This window comes from Salvelinus sp. IW2-2015, linkage group LG6.1 (assembly GCF_002910315.2).
Source record: "Salvelinus sp. IW2-2015 linkage group LG6.1, ASM291031v2, whole genome shotgun sequence".
NCBI classification, from domain to species: Eukaryota; Metazoa; Chordata; class Actinopteri; order Salmoniformes; family Salmonidae; genus Salvelinus; species Salvelinus sp. IW2-2015.
This window is the reverse complement of record NC_036845.1, coordinates 2,059,720-2,077,807: the sequence shown is the minus strand read 5'-3', so window position 1 is coordinate 2,077,807 and position 18,088 is coordinate 2,059,720. Positions and strand designations below refer to the sequence as shown.

General features: G+C 43.8%; 2 protein-coding genes and 1 pseudogene across 2 annotated transcripts; all 3 read right to left on the bottom strand.

Moving 5' to 3' along the window:
• Positions 1-14: 14 nt before the first annotated feature.
• Positions 15-3,946, bottom strand: LOC111964715 (chemerin-like receptor 1; annotated as a pseudogene).
• Positions 3,947-8,099: 4,153 nt separating this feature from the next.
• On the bottom strand, positions 8,100-10,910 carry LOC111964870 (chymotrypsin-like protease CTRL-1). Its single transcript, XM_023988706.2, has 7 exons — positions 10,828-10,910; positions 10,455-10,555; positions 9,581-9,660; positions 9,372-9,453; positions 9,043-9,223; positions 8,757-8,887; positions 8,100-8,484 (listed from the first exon to the last, which is right to left on the bottom strand). Exons 1-7 carry the CDS (start codon positions 10,877-10,879, stop codon positions 8,323-8,325), a joined length of 789 nt encoding a protein of 262 aa, XP_023844474.1. The 5' UTR covers positions 10,880-10,910; the 3' UTR covers positions 8,100-8,322.
• A 1,043-nt stretch (positions 10,911-11,953) lies between these two features.
• Positions 11,954-17,261, bottom strand: hsc70 (heat shock cognate 70). Its single transcript, XM_070443890.1, has 9 exons — positions 17,113-17,261; positions 15,109-15,314; positions 14,621-14,826; positions 14,275-14,427; positions 13,609-14,164; positions 13,312-13,514; positions 13,002-13,200; positions 12,593-12,825; positions 11,954-12,379 (listed from the first exon to the last, which is right to left on the bottom strand). Exons 2-9 carry the CDS (start codon positions 15,311-15,313, stop codon positions 12,191-12,193), a joined length of 1,944 nt encoding a protein of 647 aa, XP_070299991.1. The 5' UTR covers position 15,314; positions 17,113-17,261; the 3' UTR covers positions 11,954-12,190.
• Between the last annotated feature and the right edge of the window lie 827 nt (positions 17,262-18,088).

Here is an 18,088-nt window from a genome sequence, read left to right as displayed (position 1 = left end):
ACAGGCAATAAATGTTCTGTTTGTTTTGGATCACAAAGGAATGTCGTCTGAAGTAAAAAACCTTTATCTGACCAAAGAAAAACACTTACGAAGAGTCCTTTTAGGAGTCAACTCTTTTATATTAGCTACACGCAAAATATAAACAAAGAAATTAATAAATGACATTAGAGTCTTTTTAAAATTTTAATACCAAAATACCTTCAGTTAATAGATCCGTCTGGTCGAACAGTCTTGTAAGATTTTTAAATTAGAGGTTTAGGAGTGTTTTCTATTTGTGTGTGTGATAATGTCCCCATTTCCCCATAACGTCAACATAAAATCCCCATAACTTCAACATAACATCACTATAACATTAGAAGTTAAATCCGGTAACTGCATTTGCATTGCTTGCACTTTGAGGTTTTAGGCGGGGTATCTGTAAAGCACATTGTGACAACTGATGTAAAAAGGGCTTTATAAAAGACATTTGATTGATTTGATTAATACCACCATGAAAACCACAATGACCACAACTACTGACCATTTCAAGTCTCATAACTACAAATCAAATGTATTTATATAGCCCTTCTTACATCAGCTGATATCTCAAAGTGCTGTACAGAAACCCAGCCTAAAACCCCAAACAGCAAGCAATGCAGGTGTAGAAGCACAGTGGCTAGGAAAAACTCCCTAGAAAGGCCCAAACCTAGGAAGAAACCTAGAGAGGAACCAGGCTATGAGGGGTGGCCAGTCCTCTTCTGGCTGTGCCGGGTGGAGATTATAACAGAACATGGCCAAGATGTTAAATGTTCATAAATGACCAGCATGGTCAAATAATAATAATCACAGTAGTTGTCGAGGGTGCAACAAGTCAGCACCTCAGGAGTAAATTTCATTTGGCTTTTCATAGCCGATCATTAAGACTATCTCTACCGCTCCTGCTGTCTCTAGAGAGTTGAAAACAGCAGGTCTGGGACAGGTAGCACGTCCGGTGAACAGGTCAGGGTTCCATAGCCGCAGGCAGAACAGTTGAAACTGGAGCAGCAGCACGGCCAGGTGGACTGGAGACAGCAAGGAGTCATCATGCCAGGTAGTCCTGAGGCATGGTCCTAGGGCTCAGGTCCTCCGAGAGAGAGAAAGAAAGAGAGAATTAGAGAGTGCATACTTAAATTCACACGGGACACCGGATAAGACAGGAGAAATACTCCAGATATAACAAACTGACCCTAGCCCCCCGACACAAACTACTGCAGCATAAATACTGGAGGCTGAGGCAGGAGGGGTCAGGAGACACTGTGGCCCCATCCGATGATAKCCCCGGACAGGGCCAAACAGGCAGGATATAACCCCACCCACTTTGCCAAAGCACAGCCCCCACACCACTAGAGGGATATCTTCAACCACCAACTTACCATCCTGAGACAAGGCCGAGTATAGCCCACAAAGATCTCCGCCACGGCACAACCCAAGGGGGGGGGCGCCAACCCAGACAGGAAGATCACGTCAGTGACTCAACCCACTCAAGTGACGCACCCCTCCTAGGGATGGCATGGAAGAGCACCAGTAAGCCAGTGACTCAGCCCCTGTAATAGGGTTTGAGGCAGAGAATCCCAGTGGAGAGAGGGGAACCGGCCAGGCAGAGACAGCAAGGGCAGTTCGTTGCTCCAGAGCCTTTCCATTCACCTTCACACTCCTGGGCCAGACTACACTCAATCATATGACCTACTGAGTTGAGTCTTCAGTAAAGACTTAAAGGTTGAGACCGAGTCTGCGTCTCTCACATGGGTAGCCAGACCATTCCATAAAAATTTAGCTCTATAGGAGAAAGCCCTGCCTCCAGCTGTTTGCTTAGAAATTCTAGGGACAATTAGGAGGCCTGCGTCTTGTGACRGTAGCGTACGTGTAGGTATGTACGGCAGGACCAATTCGGAAAGATGGGTAGGAGCAAGCCCATGTAATGCTTTGTAGGTTAGCAGTAAAACCTTGAAATCAGCCCTTGCCTTAACAAGAAGCCAGTGTAGGGAGGCTAGCACTGGAGTAATATGATCAAATTTTTTGGTTCTAGTCAGGATTCTAGCAGCCGTATTTAGCACTAACTGACGTTTATTTCGTGCTTTTTTTAGTGCTTTAACTACTGTATAGATACAGTCAAATTACACTGTAATACAGATGTACTAGCCCTGTCTTTTGCAMACATCTCACACCTCGGTTTCCACTTTACCATCAGACTGGTCACCAGTGAGGCGTAAATGTCCTTCTCCTGGAGTCAGAGACTCAGACTTAATGGGAGATCCGGGAGAGATGGGAGCTCAGGGAGCGCGTTGATGACACAAAGTTCATCCCATGGTCCTCTGCAAAAGCGTTCTCGAATACAAGCAGCACGGACTGACGCAGCTTCTTCTGGAACTCGTCACACATGAAGACGTACAGGATGGGGTTCAGGCAGCTGTTGAGGAAGGCCAGGCTAGCGGACAGGGGAATTCCGATATGCACGACCAGGTTGAGGCCTGGGCTGCCATTTGTCATGATGTCCAGAAACTGTAAGACGTGGAAGGGCATCCAGCAGATGAAGAAAGCCAGGACAACGGAGACAATGATCCGGAGGGATTTGCGTGTTGTTCCTCTCTGAAGGCGCCTGGCGCGTATCCATATGGCAATGTAAGAGGCTATGGTGACCAGGAATGGGATGAGAAAGCCCAGCAGGAAGCGGAACACAATCATGTTCCTGTAGGTGGAAGAATCATGGGAAAATTAATAACTGCACATTGTCCTATTACCATAGTGCATGATCTGCCGAAAGATGGTGAACGGGAGGCTGCAGACCAATGAGGCTAGCCAGATCCCCACACAGATGACCTCGGCCCTGCCTGGCATGCACTTGTTATGGGCCCACACAACCACCCACGTGGACACAGTTGTCCAGACTGATGGCCGCCAGGAGGAAGATGCTGGCAAACATGTTGAGCACATTCACCATGCTGTTTAACTTGCAAAGGATGTCACCGAAAGGCCAATCATAGCCACYGGCGATGTTGATGATATAGAGGAGCAGAAAGGAAGTGAAGAGGAAGTCAGCCAAGGCCAGATTGAGGAACCAAACAGAGTTGACAGTCTTCTTTATACTGTCGCTCGTCACGTAGATCACCAAGCCGTTGCCAATGGGGCCAAGCACAAACGCCACACAGTAGACAACCAGAGATATTATGTCCAAGTGCCTTGTGTCCAAGACAGAGTCCATCCCAGTTGTCACATCGGAATATAACATGGTAGAGTTTTCTGAAATAAAAAATATTACCAATTGTCTTTTAGGCTCTGACACATTGTAATCTGAAATACAGTGCTGGTCATCAGACTTTTCTAGAAGAGATCATTTGAAACGGATGTTAACTGAAAGTCATTTTCAAGGGATGTCAGTATCTTGCAAAATGGTGCATATGTTGTGTAATTTTGCACACGTCTACTGCACTGCTATAGATGAGCCTTAAATATCTATTTGTTTATTTGGATAAATTATTCACAAGAAATGGCKCAATGGAATGGGGGGGAAAGAGAAAAGGTTACATTTTGGTAATTTGTTACCCCAGTTTTTATAAATTTCCCACCTATGACCAGGTAGGACTTGAAACAAATAAAGTCATTAGATTTATAGAAGACATTTAGTACATGACTTCGCCCTCATATGGTCTTTATTCACACAATGCAACAATTCTAATGCATATGAGTTTCTAAAAAGTATGAGTATAAAGCAACTGACAAATTGAGATGACATTAAGAATTGCATGTTTGTCATGAAACTCTACTTCTACAAATGAAGCATAAGTCTGAATGACAAGTTAAAGCATCCGGGGTCAGAGATCATAAGGGTAGAAAATAAGACTAAAGCGTCTTACCCATTTCCATCCTATTCTCTATCACAATGAATATCATCCACTCTCTCCCACCACAAATGAAACAGCTCTCTCTCGCGCGCGCTGTCGCACTCTGCCTCCCTCCCTTTCTCTCCAAACATCCTCTATGTTTAAAGTGCCTTTTATTCATATTTGAACATGGTATTGCTTTGGGTTGAATAACAGGAACTGGGTTACCGAGATTTACCACCCAACCTACTCCATTTCCCCAGTATAAATAACTGAGAAACCAGTAAATTATAATAAACAGGCTCAGCATGATGTGAAATGGAATTCTTAAATATATGCCATATCTAAATCTGGCTTCTCTGGGAAAAGTACTCAATTGTCATACTTGAGTAAAAGTAAAGATACCCTAATAGAAAAGGACTCAAGTAAAAGTGAAAGTCAGCCAGTAAAATACTACTTGAATAAAAGTCTAAAAGTATTTGGTTTTAAAAAATACTTAAGTATCAAAAGTAAAAGTATGAATCATTTCAAATTCCTTTATATTAAGCAAACCACGCAGCACAATTTTTTTATTTTTTTTATTGTCGGAAAACCAGGGCATCTCCAACACTCAGACATAATTTACAAACAAAGTATGCGTGTTTAGTGAGTCCACCAGATCAGATGCAGTAGGGATGACCAGGGATATTCTCTTGATAAGGTCAGGACCATTTTCCTGTCAAAATGTAACGAGTACTTCTGGGTGTCAGGGAAGATGTATGGAGTAAAAAGTACATTATTTTATTTAGGAATGTAGTGAAGTAAAAGTTGCCAAAAATACAAGTATCAAAATAAAGTACTGATACCCCCAAAAAGTACTTAAGTAGTACTTTAAAGTATTTTTACTAAAGTACTTTACACTACTCTGCTATCTGCATTATCAATCATCAATGCTTTTCAGTATGGAGCGCAGTTCACAATGCATGCATCTCATCATGGTAACTTTTTTTTCTTGTGAAAGGTAGGACTACATTTGCCTCAACATAGCCTATGCCACAGTAATATAAGGACTGAATGCAGTCCAATTTACACTTCTCCATCTGGAGTCTGGGGGGCTGATTTTTTTTTTTATATTAAGATGCATTTTTTAAATTTCAGCTACAGAGTTCTAAAACAGCCTATCACTTGAATATTGTTACTTTAAGTGAGTGCGTTTGCAAACACTATCTTTCTCGCTCCATCAATTCCATTCAAATTGCATCCAAAATAGATATGCCTAATCCTGGTCAAGATTGATATATGCTGTACAGTGCACTCAGAATGTATTCCGACCCCTTGACTTTTTCCACATGTTATTTTACAGCCTTATTCTAAAATTGATAAATAGTTTTCCCCCCCTCATCAATCTACACACACTACTCCATAATGACAAAGCAAAAATAGTTTTTTTAGAAATGTTTGCAAAAAAGAATAATCTCAAATTCACAAATATTCAGACCCTTTACTCAGTACTTTGTTGAAGCACCTTTGGCAGTGATTACAGCCTCCAGTCTTCTTTGGTATGACACTAAAAGCTTGGCACACCTGTATTTGGGGAGTTTCTCCCATTCTTCTCTGCAGATCCTCTCAAACTCTGCCAGGTTGGATGGGGAGTATCGCTGCACAGCTTTTTTCTGGTCACTCCAGAGATGTTCAATCGGGTTCAAGTCCGAGCTCTGGCTGGGCCACTCAAGGACATTCAGAGACTTGTCCCGAAGCCACTCCTGCGTTGTCTTGGCTGTGTGTTTAGGGTCGTTGTCCTGTTGGAAGGTAAACCTCCCCAGTCTGACAACCTGCTCCAGAGCGCTCAGGACTTCATCAAGGATCTCTGTACTTGGCCCTGTTCATCTTTCCCTCGATCCTGACTAGCCTCCCAGTCAGTCCCTGCTGGTGAAAAACATCACTGCAGCATGATGCTGCCCCCACCATGCTTCACTGTAGGGGTGGTGCCAGGTTTCCTCCAGACATGACGCTTGGCATTRGGTCCAAAGAGTTCAATCAGACCAGAGAATCTTGTTTCTCATGGTGTGAGAGTCCTTTAGGTGCCTTTTGGCAAACTCCAAACAGGCTGTCTTGCCTTTTACTGAGGAGCGGCTTCTATCTGGCCACTCTACCATAGAGTCCTTATTGGTGGAGTGCTGCAGAGATGGTTGTCCTTCTGGAAGGTTCTCCCATCTCCACAGAGGAACTCTGGAGCTCTGTCAGAGGGACCATCAGGTTCTTGGTCACTTCCCTGATCAAGGCCCTTCTCGCCTGATTTCTGAGTTTGGCCGGGCGGCCAGCTCTAGGAAGAYTCTTTAGGTTCCAAACTTCTTCAATTTAAGAATGATGGAGGCCACTGTTCTTGGGAACCTTCAATGCTGCAGAAATGTTTTGGTACCCTTCCCCAGATCTGTGCCTCAACCCAAACCTATCTCGGAGCTCTACAGACAATTACTTCGACCGCATGGCTTGGTTTTTGCTCTGACATGCACTGTCAACTGTGGGACCTTATATAGGCAGGTGTTTGCCATTCCAAATTATGTTCAATCAATTGAATTTACCCACAGGTGGACTCCAATCAATTTGTAGAAACATCTCAAGGATGATCAATGGAAGCAGGATGCACCTGAGCTCAATTTTGAGTCTCATAGCAAAGGGTCTGAATACTAAATAAGCTATTCCTGTTAATTTGTAATAAATTAGCAAACATTTCTAAATCTGTTTTTACTTTGTCACTATGGGGTATTGTGTGTAGATGATGATTTTTTATATAATCAATTTTAGAATAAGTATGTAACGTAACAAAATGTGGACAAAGGGAAGGAGTCTGAATACTTTCCGAATTCACTCTATAGCCTATATATCTTTGAGCCTACCTCTTTCAGGTAATAAATTAAATGCAGTATTAGCCTTATTTAGCTAATGAATGATGGGTTTATGCATAGGCTAAGCTTCTAATTTATAGCTCTGTCACTTGCATAATCCACACCAACGCTCCGCTGGCCTCTCCTTAAAAAAATGCTCCTTAGCTCTTGGAGTCCCAGGAAAAGCTAGACTAGAATAATAGCTTGCTGGATATTTTTTTAAGCATTATTAGACTATCAGTAGAATATTTGAAGAGGGATGCAGTCTCTTGTTTGCTGAATGTTAAATAGGCCTACAGCATCCAATAGAACTCACAAGGAGTTTAAAAGAAGAGAGAATGCATGATGGTAGGCTCTGGCAGTTATTTATCCAGACCCATAACTGGTCAATCTTTGTGGAGTGAATAGAGAGCCATCTGCATCTTATTCTAGTCCTATATTTATTATTCAAGGATGTCATTACAATGGCYAAGATAAGGACAACAAACCGTATTTCATTTAACTGTTGAAAGCAAAGAAGGAATGACGCAACAATGGAGAAAGAGGAGGTAGGCTATTACACACATGTTAAAACATTAGAGGAAATATTATGAAAGGTATATATGTCAGCCTGCAAATTATACACATTTTAAAATAGGCCATATTATATTTCCAAATATAATTGTGACTTTGTAGACCTCATGTCCTGCACCAGCATCACGTTCTCTCCCAGCTTCATGTTTTGAATGAGGTCTGTAATTCCAGTCCTTATAATACAATACAGTATACTAATACAGTCCACACTCAAAAAGATTAGGCTACTAGAGCTTGTTTCCTTTTATTTACCCAAGAGAGCATGTATACATCTATTGGCTTTTATGTTTTTGTGTAATGTGTAGTAGCCTATATCATAAACAATGTATTAGATAATGGCACTATCATTTGTGCTTTTTTGGGCTTGGGATCATAAAATGTCTTTGATGTATGGCTCATCAGGCTTGGATGTTCATGCTGATCAAAGCTCTAATCAAATCCAGACATTTATATTCTTTATATATTTTAGAATGGCACTTCTGGTTTTGGCATGAAATACCGGGTTCGTCATGTGACAAGTCATTTATTTTCGGGATGGAACATTTGTAAAATACCAGGAAAATATGTAACCCTGGTATGGCTTGCTTGCTTGACATGTTTTTAAAATCTTTCCATATTTGCTGTCTGGGGAAAAGTTTTTGGGAAAAAAGCTTTACTTTCCCCAGGACAGTTCACACATTAAAAAAAATTACTGTGCCAAATGTGTTTTAGTAAGACTCCAAGGGTTACTATTAATGAATGCTACGTTTTTGTTGTGTGTGTTTTGTTGATGATTGTTTTTCCTGAGTGGTCTCTCGGCACTGTTCTGACTTCAAACAGAAACAACTTCTTTATACAACTTTAATTGAATGCATCTTTTTCAGTTACATTGAWAACAATTAGACGGTGGCGACACAGTGAGCGGCTGTGCATGAGACATGTTGAAATGTCACTAGCTGATGGGAAAGCCTGTATGACATCAAACACTCGTCTGTGGGACCACTGTTTGCAGGAAGAAGAGTTTGTGTGCAGAGACATGGCTGCTATGGCAGCTGGGGTCCACTGTGACTCTAGTTGGATGCGACAGTCTGGTCAATCCAGCCACGCAGGTAGGCGACACGGGAGTAGACGGCAGGGGTACTGACGTTGCAGTTGGTGGTGCCCCAGGACACGATACCCACCTGAAACCACACACCACTGCTCTGACACACCAGAGGACCGCCAGAATCACCCTGGAGATGGAGAAGAAGGGACAGGTTAGGAGCACTGGCACTGGTGGAGACTATTGTAATAGGGGCSGAGTGGTGGCCTATCTGACCTCCATTGTCATGCCATTGCCAGAGATTTTGGTTAAACAAATCTGTATCTGGCGCTTTAAGATGGCGCGTGTGTTGGGGGAAAGGTTATTGCCGGACAAAATGATACCAGAGTGATTAGAGAGAAATGTTCAGTAACTGACTGGAGAAAGGTAYTCTCAACTTGCTCCAGGAGTACAGTCAGTTACCTGGCAAGAGGACACTCCGGAGGCTCCGGCGCAGATCATGGCGTCAGTGATCCTGTTCTGGCCCCAGTACTGCTTGCACTGAGCAGGGCTCAGCAGAGGAAGGGCCACCTGCTGGAGGATACGGGGGCTTGCTGGGGACGGGGGTCAGGGGACATGGTTAGGAAGGAGCTCAGTGCTCTAATGAAAGCTGTGGTGGAAACATTGGCATCCATTTGCACATACTCTTGTATTAACTGTAAATCTATCATGTATCAATAATGGTTCAGTAGCTTGTGTGGCCACTCACAGGTGGTGCCAGTCTTGCCCCAGCCAGTGGTGACACAGCGGGTTCCAGAGGGGAAGGYGGTGCTYGAGGWGGCCAGGCACACAGGGGACACGCGGGAGGTGATCTGGACGGAGGAGGACAGCTTCAGCAGGGTCACGTCGTTGTTAAAGTTCTGGCTGTTGTAGTAGGGGTGGGTGATAGCCTACAGGGATCAAGGAAAGATGTAGACACATAGTGAAGTGATTAATCTTCGAAAGTGAACAGAATCTCAGAACTCTGGTAAAACCTATGAAGCAGGCAGGCATGTTGAGGTTAAGTGAGTGGATCTCTCCCCAGGCTCCTGGACTTACCCTGGAGATGCTTTTGACCTGGATCGGCTCAGCATTGGATTGACGATCGTGCTCTCCCAGGATCACATGGTGACGGCCAGGACTGGAGGGAGAAAACAGATTACAGTGTGTATGAATGAACACAGCTCATCTGAGTGAAACTAAGAGGAATGCAAAATGTACTTATGAACATGGTGCTAATAAAGCACTATGGAATTAAATGCACTTACGTGACACGGCAATGGGCAGCAGTGACAACCCAGTTCTGGCTGATTAGGGAGCCTCCACAGAAGTGGAATCCAGAGGCATCCTGAAGGAGAAAGGGAGAGGTGGAAGACAGTATATAGTATGGGTCTGACCATAATGTGAAGACAGTAGATAGATAGTATTGGTCTGACCATAATGTGAAGACAGTAGATAGATAGTATTGGTCTGACCATAATGTGAAGACAGTAGATAGATAGTATTGGTCTGACCATAATGTGAAGACAGTAGATAGATAGTATTGGTCTGACCATAATGTGAAGACAGTAGATAGATAGTATTGGTCTGACCATAATGTGAAGACAGTAGATAGTAGTATTGGTCTGACCATAATGTGAAGACAGTAGATAGATAGTATGGTCTGACCATAATGTGAAGACAGTAGATAGATAGTATTGGTCTGACCATAATGTGAAGACAGTAGATTGTGTATGGTCTGACCATAATGTGAAGACAGTAGATAGATAGTATGGTCTGACCATAATGTGAAGACAGTAGATTGATAGTATGGGTCTGACCATAATGTGAAGACAGTAGATAGATAGTTTGGTCTGACCATAATGTGAAGACAGTAGATTGATAGTATGGGTCTGACCATAATGTGAAGACAGTAGATTGATAGCATGGGTCGACCATAATGTGAAGACAGTAGATTGATAGTATGGGTCTGACCATAATGTGAAGACAGTAGATTGATAGCATTGGTCTMWCCATAATGTGAAGACAGCACTTCCCAACATTTCCAGCATACATGTAAATGGCTAACAAGAATCATCAGTGATTACAGCATTGTGGTTTGAAAAAACAATGTATAGAATGAAAGAGTGGAAATGGGGATACCTGAAGTGACACTTGCCAGGGCCAGGAGCCAGATACGGCGTTCTGTCCGTTCACAATCTTCAAGCCGCTCACCTGCGGCGGGATGCTAGGCACTCCGCAACCTAGGGCACAAACACACAGTCTCAAACAACACCCTATCCTCATATTTAGTGCACCACTTTTGACCAAAGTCCTACATAGTTTTGATTGGCCTCAGAGTATGGACTGACATGCCTTCAGTAACTACCAAAGTATAATACAACACTTCACCTCCTTCTTGGCCAGGGCTTCTTTTAGCTATTCATCTCAATAGGACTTACCTATYTGAATAAATAAAGGATCAAAAAGATCAAATCAGTTCATGTTACCAGACGTTGATGATGACACCACTCACCCAGGGCTGAGGCCACCAAAGCGAGACAGCTGACGATCCAGAGCATGGCCATAGAGTATGAGACTGCTTGACGTCTCTTTGTCCCTCTCCCTCTTATACCCTGGCAGGCCCATCAGTCATGTCTCCCACTCACCCACGGGTTCCCCCAAGGTCTGATAGAGCTGGTGGAACAGGTGGGAAATTCTCACGCCTCAGGGACAGTCAAATARACGCTTGTGTTTGCCATGTAGTGCACTGTACTCTATGTAGGCTAGGCCTAAGCAAACAAGGCTTTGCACAAGGATTCCAGGGAAAGTCATAATTCTGTATCTTTATGCTGAGTGGAATATATGCCCAGACCCCAAATTTGGTCCTCTMAAATGCCCTTGATGCCTATTTTTATGGTTTCTTATCACGCTGTCCAATTGGAGTTCTGATGATGGGCAGAACAATAACATCTTGTAACCGTGTGTTGCAATCCCACGAGCAGGGTGGAAAACCATGGTCAGACCATTCTGTTTCTATGCAGCCGTACATGACAGCAAAACAATCAAAAACAAAACACTTGATTAACATTATGGATTCAGATCATATGTTTTATGGAGCTCTTTGTGACAGAAACATTTATTTTATTAAGAAAGGAAGCTATTGGGATTTATTAATCTATACAAAGTAGCAGTAAGGACATGTGTTCACATTGCTATTCAAGTTCATACTTTGACACATTTAAAATGTCACTACATTTGAGGGTTGTAACAGAGGACCCACCACCATGAGGATGAGGCCACTGAGAAAACCTCCAGAAAATAGGAACTTATCCCATTACATTTTTAGAAAGAGACAAGTTTATCAACCAGTCAGGAACAAAATCTGAATCTGCACATGGTGCTGTCTTCACACATCATAATCACATACATACCTATTTCTACTTCTTCATAATAAGATTGCTACAAGATGAATGTCACTTTTGAGGGAACTTTTCTGATGAGCAATAGTGCAGATGTTCATACAAGTTTATAAGACTTTAAGCACTTTGTGACTCTGTTAATGTACATTAACTCTTAACTCTGTTAATGTACAAAATGCATTTGTCATCTCAAACCTCAGGGAGGGTATTTGGTGGGAGGTTAAAGAAAAACACAAAAAATGCTTATCAGAATCCAGCTTTATTGGTTGTGATATATTCAATCTGATAAAAGTGAAGGTTGTGTGAACTGCACAACAGTACAAAGCTGTAGGAGCCTGCCGTAGATATAAATATTACACAGGATGTTCTCAATAAGAGAAGTGATGACACAAGCCAGGTCTGCAGTAGGTGTTGTGTGAAGCCTGGGAGCTGAGATGTGGACAGGATGTGGATTCTCTCCTGTAGAGGTCAGGGATTTTAGTCTACCTCCTCGATGGTTGGACCAGAGGAAGAGCCAGCTCCAGCACCTCCAGGGAAACCTCCAGACATACCGCCTGGCATACCTCCTGGCGGGCCTCCGGTACCCTGATACAGATTGGTAATGATGGGGTTACACACCTTCTCCAGCTCCTTCTGCTGGTGCTCATACTCATCCTTCTCTGCCGTCTAGATAAAGACAAGGGGAGAGACGAGAGAGTATGAAAGGGTAAGAGACACAGGTGGTGATCACAATAGTCTATCTTATATGATTTACTTACTGTGTAGCCTACTTTTACCATGGGAGGAAATGCATCAATGTGAAACCATTGCTAACCAACTGATGTTGCACTAAGAACACTCAATCTAGGTGGAACTCTAGACCAGCCACCTGTGGTTTACCTGGTTCCTGTCCAGCCAGGAGATAACTTCGTTGCACTTGTCCACGATGGTRTTCTTGTCCTCCGGGCTGATCTTTTCCGCAAGCTTCTCGTCGTCCACGGTGCTCTTCATGTTGAAGGCCAGGGACTCCAGTGAGTTCTTAGCTGTGACCTTCTCCTTCTGAGCCTCGTCCTCAGCCCTGTACTGGTCAGCCTCTTGCACCATGCGCTCAATGTCCTCCTTGGTCAGACGTCCTGGGGATGACAAGATACAGACATCATTATATATTTTCCCATATGTGACATATTCATTATCTCCTACTCGTTCCTGTTGTCTCTCTTTCTTTTTGGGACTCTTTTCTTTGAGGAAAGGGTTGGAAAACAATAAGACCTTTGATCATGTCGTGAGGTTCAAGGTTAAGGAGGCATACCTTTGTCATTGGTGATGGTGATCTTGTTCTCCTTGCCGGTGCTCTTGTCCACCGCAGACACATTGAGGATGCCGTTGGCGTCAATGTCAAAGGTCACCTCGATCTGGGGGACYCCCCTGGGGGCAGGGGGGATTCCGGTGAGCTCAAACTTGCCGAGGATATTGTTGTCCTTGGTCATGGCTCTCTCCCCCTCATACACCTGAGAAAGAAATTGTGGGAATGGATTAATACCAGATAGAATCACAGAGGGTATAGGTGATCTGACTACTTTACACAAACGTTGGCCTTGTACAGCTGATAAAAGACTCACCTGGATGAGCACTCCGGGTTGGTTTTCTGAGTATGTTGTGAAGGTCTGGGTCTGCTTGGTGGGGATGGTGGTGTTCCTCTTGATGAGCACGGTCATGACACCTCCGGCTGTCTCAATACCCAGGGACAGGGGTGTGACGTCCAGCAGCAGCAGGTCCTGCACGTTCTCTGACTTGTCACCGGCTAAGATGGCAGCTTGCACAGCTGTGGAGGACAGAGAGGAGATGTTGGATGAAACATTGAATCACATACACTTGACACAGTGAGATATTCCTGCAACACACAGTGTGATACCTACCGGCACCATAAGCCACAGCCTCATCAGGGTTGATGCTCTTGTTGAGGTCTCGGCCATTGAATAAGTCCTGCAGAAGCTTCTGGATCTTGGGGATACGTGTGGAGCCTCCCACCAGGACGATGTCGTGTATCTGGGCCTTGTCCATTTTGGCATCTCTCATAGACTTCTCCACAGGTTCCAGGGTACCGCGGAACAGGTCAGCGTTGAGCTCCTCAAAGCGAGCCCTGGTAATGGAGGTGTAGAAGTCGGCACCCTCATAGAGGGAGTCAATCTCGATGCTGGCTTGGGTGCTGGAGGAGAGGGTGCGCTTGGCCCGCTCACAGGCAGTGCGCAGGCGCCGCACTGCCCGCTTGTTGCCGCTGATGTCCTTCTTGAATTTACGCTTAAACTCACCGATGAAGTGGCTGACCATGCGGTTGTCGAAGTCCTCGCCTCCCAGGTGGGTGTCGCCAGCAGTGGACTTGACCTCAAAGATGCCATCCTCGATGGTCAGGATGGACACGTCAAAGGTGCCGCCGCCCAGGTCGAAGATCAGGACGTTGCGCTCACCGCCGACCTGATAAGGGAGAGCAATTAAGTCAGTCGGACTTTCAAAGGACTAATCAAGCAGACCTAGTGTGAGRCGTACAAKCCAGTGTTTTTTTGTTTGTTTTGMGGTTRCTGTACCTTCTTGTCCAGGCCARAGGRGATGGCTGCAGRGGTGGGCTCYTTGATGATYCGCAGGACATTGAGTCCAGAGATCACTCCAGCATCTTTGGTTGCTTGGCGCTGGGAGTCGTTGAAGTAGGCAGGGACTGTGATGACAGCATTGTTCACTGGCTGAAGAGGGGAAAACACTATTAGTTAGAGCTAGTGTGTATCATCCCTAAATAGACTGTCAGTTTGAGTTATTAACATATAATGTATACCCATCCAATCTTTTCAAACCTACATGGGGTGCATGGAGTGGGTAGGAGCTAAGAGTAGATTTAGAATTGAGGTGTTTTTTCATTTGGTTAGTCAGACTCCCTACCTTGCCCAGGTAAGCTTCAGAGATCTCCTTCATCTTGGTGAGCACCATGGAGGACACCTCCTCAGGGAAAAAGGTCTTCCTCTCTCCCTTGTACTCTACCTCCATCTTGGGTTTGCCACCATCGCTCACCACTGTGAAGGGCCAGTGCTTCATGTCCGACTGTACCACAGCATCATCAAACTTACGACCAATTAGACGCTTGGCATCTTTGGACACAGGGATGGCAGAGTAGGGTTGATTTTCAAGAGTAGGATGAATTTGTCTGTGGACACTGGTCTAAGGTCAGTTTTGCATTTCCCCCTAATGGAGTGGGGCGAGGCTGATGGATTTAAATCTAGTACTTTTAGGCCCTCAAGTGGGGACTACTGATAACTACAGGCAAGAGGCTACAGCGCTGAGCTTAAAATAAACCTTGATTCTGTTCCCTTTGTCCACTAGAGGCTTCATCTAACTACCCACTGTGTGTCAAGGTGAGGTGATGTGCTTACCGAACACAGTGTTGGTGGGGTTCATGGCCACCTGGTTCTTGGCGGCGTCACCGATCAGCCTCTCCGTGTCGGTGAAGGCCACATAGCTGGGTGTGGTTCTGTTGCCCTGGTCATTGGCGATGATCTCCACCTTGCCATGCTGAAAGATGCCCACACAGGAGTATGTGGTCCCCAGGTCAATGCCTACTGCTGGTCCTTTAGACATCCTGCAACAACAAGACCAGAATTAGAGTTCATTAGTGAGAGGAGAATTACTTGAATTATTTGAGGATTACGTAGGCCTACAGTATCATACAAGAATGTTGAAAGATACTTTTCATGAAGACAATATTGTTATAAAACCTTCTCTTTTGAATATTATCAGTTATTAGTAGCTAGCAACAGGTAGTTGGATGACAACAGTCAAATGTTTCAACTTGTGTTGAAGGCCTTTGGGGTTAAAGGTCATCATGTTCATGTATGTGCATGCGCGCACACGTGCACGTCTTTGACAGTGTGTGTGTTCCTTCCCTGTCATTCACAGAGAGCAGATGCAGTCCCACGTGAGCCCCCAAATTGGAAGTGATCCCCGGGGCTCAGCTGTTCTAGAAAGTGCTGTCATGGCKACATGCCAACCAGTGGAGTGGTACCAATACCGCAACTCCTTAAAGCAGCAGTACCACCAGTAGCATGCCACCAGAGCCAACAGGTCACCCTCCTTCACCCTCCCCTCCCTCATCCTGTTCTCCCCTCTCCACAGATCATTCTGGCAATACAACACCCAACTGTTACCAGCCAGGCTAAGTCAATGTGATGTATTAACACAGTGGCTTTTTTCCAACAGCTGAATCCCACAAACTACCAACACATTCTATTAATATGGCTCACAGATCTGTTGTTGGAACACGGGTTGGATTAAATTAAGTGATTATTAAGGAGCTGTTAAGTAAAACTGGACTTTGCCAATATCATATGTACTGGGCAGTTACCTTGTTGAAATACTTACTACTGTACTTCACTATTGTGTAATATGAAAGTTATTATGGGCCTGGGCTGTAATTACAGTAAAAGCCTTACAAACCTCACTACTGGAGAAGGAACTATGATATATTTTAAAGATGTTACCTCACAATTAACTAATACATTAACTCAGTGGGGAAACAAGGGGGGATTGTTGAAATGGTGAACATGCTAGACAGGGCCAGATCATGTGGTGAGGCCCAAATATTTTATCGTAATATTTTTTATTTTATGTTTGGCATGTAAATACTGTACCTATTATGTTATACAGCCACTCACTGTATTCTTGTGAAAGGATAAAAGTAGCATTTCTCATATTCGGGATGGATTAAATAGACAAAGCCACCTCACACAAACTACTGGTAAGTTCCTTATCACTTATGATCTAATTCTGTTACTACTGGTATATTCATTTAATTTGAACAAACTCTTGTTAGCATCCTTTTTATCTATTTTTTAAAAACGTATCTAATAACTATCGGTGCTAAGTATACCATACATACCACTGTACCCATATTTAGATCAGCTGCGTATATTTCATATGTGCATGATTAGTGTTCAAACTGACAGAGAAGCATCAAGCATGGATCAAGCACATGGACAGAGCTGACACCATTGGGTGTGGTGTGTGACACTATGACAGTGTTTGTGACATACAGTGAGACCAGGCATGACACAAAGGGATTACAGGCACAACTTCCACTGGTCAAGCATGTCAGTGGACACTGGAGAACATGTGTGCCCAGAAACAGAAAGTCATGCAAGACAAATCATTCAAACAGGCTTTACAAGAACTTTTGGCTTCATGCTACTTAAAAAAACACTGCTTAAACAATGAGATAAGCTTTATGCTACTTCTTAATGCTCCTCCGACAGCCAATAGTTGACATAAAGCTTGCTAGTGTCATTATGAGAGTCGGGTCATGTCCCTTGAGTTGGACAGGAGCTGGCAAGTCAAGCTGAAAAAGCAGAGCTGAATGCAACGCTTCTTAGAAAAGGAGTTACCTTGCTCAGTCAGTTGTGCAACGCTTCAAAGATTACCACACAAACCACAGAACACCAGCTGCTCAATTCCACTGAAGCACTCCTCTCCCTTTCCTGGACAGAAAGACTAAGAGGACGAGTGTCGCGTCTCTCCAGAGTATATAACCACAGACAGACAGCACACGGCTCACTGAGATTCCATCAGGGAATCAGGTGACTCAGCCAGAGAAAGTTCTAGGCCCACGTAGCTGCCTGCATGTGCCCATTCAGTGCTAGCCAACTAACTGTATCTGGTATAGGCGCTGAATTGCTGTTAGCCCTTTTTCAGTGAATAGAAATTAGAAAAGACGATTGTATTTTCTCTCTACACTTTATCTTAATTCCTGTTTTATTWAAAAAAAATGTGAAACAAGTTTGTCCTGTTCACAGAGTAAGGAGGTTTTCTCAGGGCATGTTTAATTTGATTCACATGGTCTGGGGGCTGTTCAGTGAGATAAGCACTGTGAGAAGACTACAGATATCTTCTACCAGCAGCCGGCCTGTGGATTCATATTCATTAGAAAAGCAGGACAGCAAGCAGCAAAGCACATTCTAGTTTGTACAGTAAATTACATGCTGTAATGAATTGACAGTAATGAATTGACAGTATTTTGGAATAAATGAAGCATTTTTTTTTTTATATATAGTTGTCTGAACCTTTCACAGCATACTCCATGAAAATACTACACTAACCATGAAAGCATTCACCAAGGGCTTACGTCAAGTAGGTCACACAAAGGCTATTAAACCTAAAAAGGTTAAATGAAGAACAGATTCACACGCCTTTAATGTCCCACAGTTTATTACATTTAACCCTTATATAATAACAGTCCGTACATACAATAACAAGCCTGTCCCTCCAACATGCAGAAACCTATTCTTCACTCTCCAACTCGCAGGTCGAGGAACTGAAATGTCAAGCAGCTATACATCTGGAAATAATCATCCTCCTCACTGG